The sequence below is a fragment of the Gavia stellata genome, chromosome 21 (assembly GCF_030936135.1).
Source record: "Gavia stellata isolate bGavSte3 chromosome 21, bGavSte3.hap2, whole genome shotgun sequence".
Lineage (NCBI taxonomy): Eukaryota > Metazoa > Chordata > Aves > Gaviiformes > Gaviidae > Gavia > Gavia stellata.
Window position 1 is genome coordinate 1,588,866 of NC_082614.1, and position 7,104 is coordinate 1,595,969.

At 63.0% G+C, this 7,104-nt stretch overlaps 1 protein-coding gene across 1 annotated transcript; it reads left to right on the forward strand.

Annotated features, from left to right (window-relative positions):
* Nucleotides 1–407: 407 nt before the first annotated feature.
* Nucleotides 408–2,953, forward strand: LIF (LIF interleukin 6 family cytokine). Its single transcript, XM_059827894.1, has 3 exons — nucleotides 408–426; nucleotides 2,183–2,361; nucleotides 2,516–2,953. The coding sequence occupies exons 1-3, from the start codon at nucleotides 408–410 to the stop codon at nucleotides 2,951–2,953; spliced, it is 636 nt and encodes a 211-aa protein (XP_059683877.1).
* The last annotated feature ends 4,151 nt before the right edge of the window (nucleotides 2,954–7,104 follow it).

Here is a 7,104-nt window from a genome sequence, read left to right on the forward strand (position 1 = left end):
CACGTGCTGCCGTTCGCTTCCCTTGGCGGGGCGGAGGGGGGGGCTTGAATTCATATTTCCCCCCCCGGCCCCCGCCTTCCCACCCACTTCCCCAGCACCTCCCCGACCCCATGCGTGAAAAAACACAAAACCCACAATCCCGGTGACATCAACTTTATCAGAAGTTTATTTCTAAGAATCATTCAGGATTTCCAAAGCCCTCGACTTCCTGATTTCCAGCTTCAATAGAAGTAACGATAGTGGTGCTGCTCCCCCCCGCGTCCCCCCCCCTCCCCTTTCTTACAACACAGGCTGCTGCCGGACCGGTATATAAACCCCGAGAAGTCCCCCAGTATGAACATGAATTTCTGAAAACTTCCTCTGCCAACACCAATCTCTATTAAGTCGCTCCCGGGACGCGGCTCACAATGAAGTTCGTGCCGGCAGGTAAAAAAAAAAAAAAATCAACTTTGGGGAAATTATTTCCCCTTCTCCCCCCTTTTTTTCCTACCCCTTACCCCCCTCCCGCCTTCCCGGTGATGCTCGGGCACAGGCGGGTCCCGGTTCGCTGCTGGAACCGGAGCGAGGGCTCCCGCCGTGCCGCGTTCCCCTGGGATGAGCATCTCTGGGAATTGGCAGCGGGGAGCGAAGCGCGGCGCTGGCGCGGTGCAGCCAACATCTGGACACTTATATAACTGGAAATGCTTCCAAAAAAAAAAAAAAAAAAAAAAGCAAGGGGGGGATCTTTTTTTTTTTCCTGGACTTTTTGGAGTTTTTTTAATTTTTTTTCCCCCCTCCTGCTTTTCCTCCTTCTGGGTCTCTTGATGCCGCGAGCCACCGCTGCGCCGGGAGCACTGGAGGGTTGGGGAGGCTGCCAAGTGCAGGAGGGGGGGTGTGCTGGGGGATCCCATGGGGCAGCACCCACCTGGGACCCCCCACCTACCAAGTCCTTGGCACACGTGGGTGCCGAGCCTCGCTCTGCCCAGCTGTGAAATGGGCAGAAGGCAGCGGCTGAGGGGGGGATGCAGTGAGAGTGGCTTGAGGGGGGTCAGGGCATCGGCGTCCCACGGGAGCACCCAGGGCCCTGGGGGCGTGGGGAGGAAGGGTCCCCCCAGTCCTGCACAGGAGGGGAGCGGCAGTGGGTCGGGGATCGCAACACGCCCAGGTAAGTCCTTTCCCACCTGGGCAGGGTAAATAAAGCAAGGCTTGGATTACCCGGCACCGGCGGCACGTCGGAGGCGCTGACAAGTGCGGGCAGCTTCGGTGCTCGTCACGGCCCGGGGACTTCGCCTGGCAGCACCCCCGCAGCATGGCGTGGGGCCCCCACCCTGCCGGGGCGCTGCTGGCGGCATCCAGGTCACGCAGTGGCTGGGATCCCCCAGGGACCCCCCCGGGGTACCCTGCCCGAGGACGCAGAGCGCGGTGGCAGGGCTCCAGAGGTGGTTTGGCCTCTCCGAGCAGGGATGCTGGTTTGGGGAGGGTCTCCAGAGATGGGGGGGGTTGGAGAACCCCGCTCTCACCCCGCTGGCAGGAGGGGGACGCCGGGGTGACCCAGCTGCTGGCGGCTCAAGGGTCCCCTTGTTCCACGTCCAGGGATTTCCTGGCTGGCGTCTCCGGCAGCTGCAGCGTCTCTCCCCGGGGGCTCCTCGGCGCTGCGCCCACTTCGCAGACAGGGAAACTGAGGCAGGCGGTGGGGCCGGAGGAGGGAGGGAGCGGGGGGGATGTCGAAGGCAGGTTTCCTTGCGGGCGCCCCCGCTGAGTCAGCCGGAGGCGGGGTGCGGCCTCGCTCCCGCAGCGCCCGGCTGAGGATAACGGAGGGGAAAGCGCTTTGCATATTTGATTAAACCCAACAGGTCGTCACCGGGGCCGATTGCGAAATGTGGGAATGCCACGGGGCGCCCCGCAGGGAAGGGAGGCGGGGGAGCGCCTGCCGGGGGGCAGGTGAGGGGGACGGGAGCGGGATGGGCACATCGGCATGGCCGGGATGGCAAATCAGGGGGTCTGGGGGGCTGGCGGCCGAGCCGGACCCCCATCTGAGCAGAATGGGTCCCCGCTCTGGCTGGATGCCCTCCCCTTGTGTGCCCGGGGCTGGGGGCATCCTCGGGGGATGCTCTGCACCATGGGGGCATCAGGAGTGGCACGGTCCCCATGGACCACCACCGAGTTGGTCCCCACCGTGACGTCCGCCTCTCTCCCCGCACAGGCGTCGTGCCCTTCGTGGCCCTGCTCCTGCTGCAGCGGCGGCCGGTGGCTGGCCGGGCGCTGCTGGTGACCGGCTCCAGCTGCCCCGGTCACGGCTTGTGCCGCTCCAACGTCCAGGAGCAGACCCGCAGGCAGGTCGCGCTGCTCAACGCCACCGCCCAGGACCTCTTCAGCCTCTACGTAAGTGGCACACGGGGATGGCCGGTCCCCACAGGGACCCCCGGGGCTGTTTGCATGTGCATGAAGGGAGAGGGATGGGGACACCCTGGGGACGGTGGCAGAAGGTGGCCGGGGGGACAGGGGACACGGGGGTGACATTTGCCTCTCCTCCCAGCTGAAGTGCCAGGGAGAGCCGTTCAGCAGCGACGCCGACAAGCTCTGCAACCCTGGCAGCGTCTTCTTCCCCGCTTTCCGTGTCAACCGGACGAGCGAGAGGAAGGAGGTCATGGTGGCCATGTACAAGCTCTTCGCCTTCCTCAACGCCTCGCTGGGGAACATCACGCGGGACCAGGAGGAGCTCAACCCCACAGCCAAGGAGCTCCTCGACCGGCTCCACAACACCACCAAGACCACCCGGGGCCTCATCTCCAACCTCACCTGCCTCCTCTGCAAGAACTACAACATCTTCCAGGTGGACGTCAGCTACGGGGAGAGCTCCAAGGGCAAGAGCACCTTCAAGAAGAAGCAGCAGGGCTGCCAGGTGCTCAGGAAGTACGTGCAGGTCATTGCCCAGGCGGCCCGCGTCCTCCTACCTCATCTCAGCCCCCCATGAGCGCCTGCCCCAGCTCCTCCACCCCCTGCCCACCCGCCGGCGAGGACGGCCGAGCCAGCCGCGCCATCCCCCCGCTGCTGAGCGAGACCCTGAGCGCCGCTGCCTCCTGACCTCCCGCCTTCCTATTTATTACCCCAGACCCTGCGCTGGCCTCATCCGCCCTCCAGAAATTTTTTTGCCCCTTGGGGGGTGAACGTTGCAGCCCAGTGTGTCCCGGGTGGGGTGGAGCAGAGCCGGGGCTGGCATCCAGCAGGACGAGGCAGCGCATCCCTGGTCCCAGAAGCCAAGGTGGGGCGCGGGCTGGTCCCAGGATGCGCCTCGGCCGTCCCCGTCCTCCCACAGGGTGCAGGGAACTGTGTGTGCTGCAAGGGGCTGGCGGCGGGGCTGGACTCTGGCTCCGTGGCCAGTCTTTTCCGTCATGGAGAGCAACCTGATGGACATCCTCGAGCATCACCCGAAAGCCTCCACTTCCCCAGGAAAAAGGATTGGGATGAAGGACACTGGGATGCTGCAGCTGGCAGAGACATGGGGACGTGGGGACACACTCCCCCTGCACATTTTGGAGATGGGCTCCCTGACAAGGAGCCAAACTGAGGGTACCAGCGTGGCCACAGCGGTCGGGGCTGGGTCCCACCGTCTCAGATGAGGCCACCCACTGGGGACGGAGCCGGTGGCTGCCCCACCGGGGAGCGTCATACCCCCATGCAGGCACGGCGGGGTGCAGAGGGCCCATCCCTCCCCTTCGGAAAAGTGCTTTTCCCATCGGAAGGGCTCTGAATGTACTAGTGGCCAAGGGCTGGGCTTCGCACGGCCAAACACGGCCCCGGCACAGGGATGCAGGGATGCGGGGACGCGGGGACGCGGGAACGGACCCCAGGCCGGTGGCAGGAGGCGCTGGCTCGCTCCTGGCACCAGAGCGGGCTGTGAGGGTTATTTATTGCCTCGGTGGAAAGCCCAGGGTGCACTGAGTGCTCTGACCTGACTTTTAATAATGTTATTAATAATAATAATTAATAATAATTAATAATAAGATTTGTGGTAATATATATATAGAATTCTATTTAAATATTTATTTTTTTATACTTCTTTTTCCCCCTTTTTTAAAATAAACCAACAGAAACGGACTGTATTGGGCTCCTCTTTGCTGGGTTCCCTTCGCCCTCACCCTCAAGCACCTCTGCTTCTTCCCCGAAACACCCGCAGGGCTGCCCCAAAGACCCCCAAGCATCGCTGTGGGCTGGGCATCACCGTCCCGTCCCCTTGCTCTTTCTTGGCTCCCGGTCTCCTTCGGGATGGCTGATTGCAAAGGCATTTTCCCTGGGGGGATGCTTAAATCGACACTCTCCAGCTGCTCAACAGCACCGGGAGGATGCAGGGACCATCACGGGAGGATGCAGGGACCATCACGGTACAGGGAACGTCATAGCGTGGGGACCATCGTGGTGCGGTAAGCATCACGGTGCAGGGAACATCGTGACGTGGGGGCAATCACTGTGTGGGAAGCATCGCAGTGCAGGGATCATCATGACGCGGGGACCATCACGGTGTGGGGAGCACTGTGGTGTGGGGAACATCACAGCACAGGGAGCATCACGGTGCCGGGAGCATGGTGGTGCAGGGAGCCGCACTCCGGCAATGCTGGCGGTGCCTGGGGGTACAGGCCAGCTGGGAAGAAGCAGAGGGAGGCAAGCATGTGCGGGGGGGCCAGATAAAATCACAGCCACTTCCCAGGCAGCCCTGGGAGAGGCTCAGCAAAGCTTTGCTGGGGCCAAGACCACCTAAGGCTCCACCAGCGCCCCGGTCCTCCGTGAGCGTCTCGCATGGGGCTGTATCGGTTAACAAGAGGCTGATTATACAGGAGACGTTGGAGCAGGATGATGAAATTTTCCTCCTCCTCCGGAGCCCTCGGGCCTCTGGCCAAACCTCCCAGGCATGAGACAGCAAGCGGATGAGCTAAGATCCTGTGTGATCATCTCTTGTGTCTCGGAGGAGCCCCAACCAAAAAATCATCACAAAAAATTCAAAAGTCCCCCCAAAAACCCCTCTTTCTCTGCCCTGTCAGGTCGCACTGCCCAGTTGTGTCCCCCAGCTCCTATGGGAGGTTTCACGGCATCGGTTTGCCCCCCAAACGGCACCGCCGCGGGCAGCCTCGTGCCGCCAGCAGCCTTGTGCCGCGCCAGCGGTGACGGCAGGGGGAGCGGTGCCCAGCTCCAGCCCAACCCCGCTGTCCCTTCACGGGGGTAAATGAGCCCCAGAACGGCGCCGGCTTCCCCGCCCCATGGCAGAGGCACCCGGGGACATCCCTGGATGCCACAGTTGATCCCCTGGGCACGGTGTGGCTTTCTTCCGTCATCCCATCCTGCCGCCAGGGAAAGCACCTTGGGTGTCCCCTGTGCCACTGCTCTGGAGGGTGCCCAGGACTGCAGCCCATTTGTGGGGCCCATTTCCAGCCTGCACCGTGAGATACGATGTCCTCAAACCGCCACAAACACCTCCAAAATACAGGAATGGGGCAGGGCACAGCAACAGCCTCGGAAGGTAGAGCACCATCCGTTTGGGACGAGCATCGTGCAACGGGGCCAGGTCCTGCAGCGCATGTCAGTACCATGACAGCTGCCAGGGTCACCGCGACCCGCGGCTGGGGACGTCCCGGTGTCCCCATGGCCATCGCTACCAGGACAGCATATGACCAACGTCTTGTATGCTGGAAGTCCAGGGCTGGACATCCAGGCTGAGCCCATCCGCCTGTAAATATCCACACCTCAACCCCGCCAGGGACGTGGCAGGTGCCCAGGGGTGCCACGGACCTCTCCCCGGGGAGTGGAGGAGTGGCAGCGGGCTGGGGAGTCGGGCGAGCTCAGCGGGGCTGGGAGTTGGGCTGGGGACGAGGTCCTGCGCAGCAGCGAGGAGCTGTGCACATCTGGATTTCTCACGCTTGCGTTCAACGTCCCTCCTCAACCAGATGGCAAAAATAAATAAATAGAATAAATCAGAGCCTCCTGACATAAATTGGGAACTCACGCCCGGGCTCTGCGTTTCATGAGTCTCCCTGGAAGACAGTCAAACGCAGGCGAGGACAATGGGTTCACTTCTCCCCGGTGTCGGGTCATTCCCAGTTAAGGCTCATTAGCGGCAGGCAGGGGATTAACTCTTCCTTCCCTGGAAACGCGGCTTCCGCCGAAGCATGGATAAGACCCTAAAATTCCAAAAACCCCATCCCTCACCCTCTCCTGGCGTTTTGGGGACAGGGCTGGTGGCGGCCCCCAGCTCGTGCCATCGTCCCAGCTCCTGGGACGCAGGACGCGTCGCCCCGCGCTCAGCGTTCGTCCCAAGCTCCGGGGAAATGGAAAGAGCTTTCAATGACCTCAGCCAGCAGCCGATCCCACCCAGCCGGTGCTCGGGGGAAGCGGGCCAGCCCCGCGAGCCGGACCGCGAGCACCGGGGGGGGGAACCGGCACTGTGGCTTCCCCGGCGGGACTGGCAGGACTCCCTTAGCAGTTCCCCTCCGGCCTCACGACCAGAGAAATTATTTTGGCTGGGGTCTGAGCCGGGAGGGGGGCTCCGGGGAGCCATTCATTGTGATGGGAGCAATGCCTGCGCCCCGATAACGGAGCGGTCTGACCATCGGCGAGCGGCCCCGAGCGGCGGGTCAGCGCTGCCTTCGGGGAGCACGGTACGTGAGGAGCTGCTCCTGCCCGCGGTGAAGTCAGTGCTGCTGCCTGGGTGTGACTAACTGACCTCAGACCTTGGCCCTGCGGCGTGGATCATGTGCTAACTGACTCCGCGTGCAACCCGGCCGGACGGGTCCGCTCCGCTGCCCCGGGGCCACCGGCCAGACTGGACTTGCCGTCCGTGGGCTGCAGGTGCGGTGCCGGGGCACTGTCAGCTCCGCATCCCCCATGGGGTGGGTGGCGGGTGCCCCATGCTGCACCCCTGGGGCTTGAGCCGGCATGAGCATCCCAACCGGGGCTGACCTCACAGGCAGCAAAGCTGGGGATAGCGATCAAGCCGTTCCCTGAAAGATCCCAGTTGGAGCATCCCACCTGCCCTGAGTCCACCCAGGCTGGGGTCAGACCTGGTGATGCCTGCAGCAGAGTCCCTTCCCCATCCGGGAGGTCCCCTCACGGCTCCATATTCGGGAGACACATTTG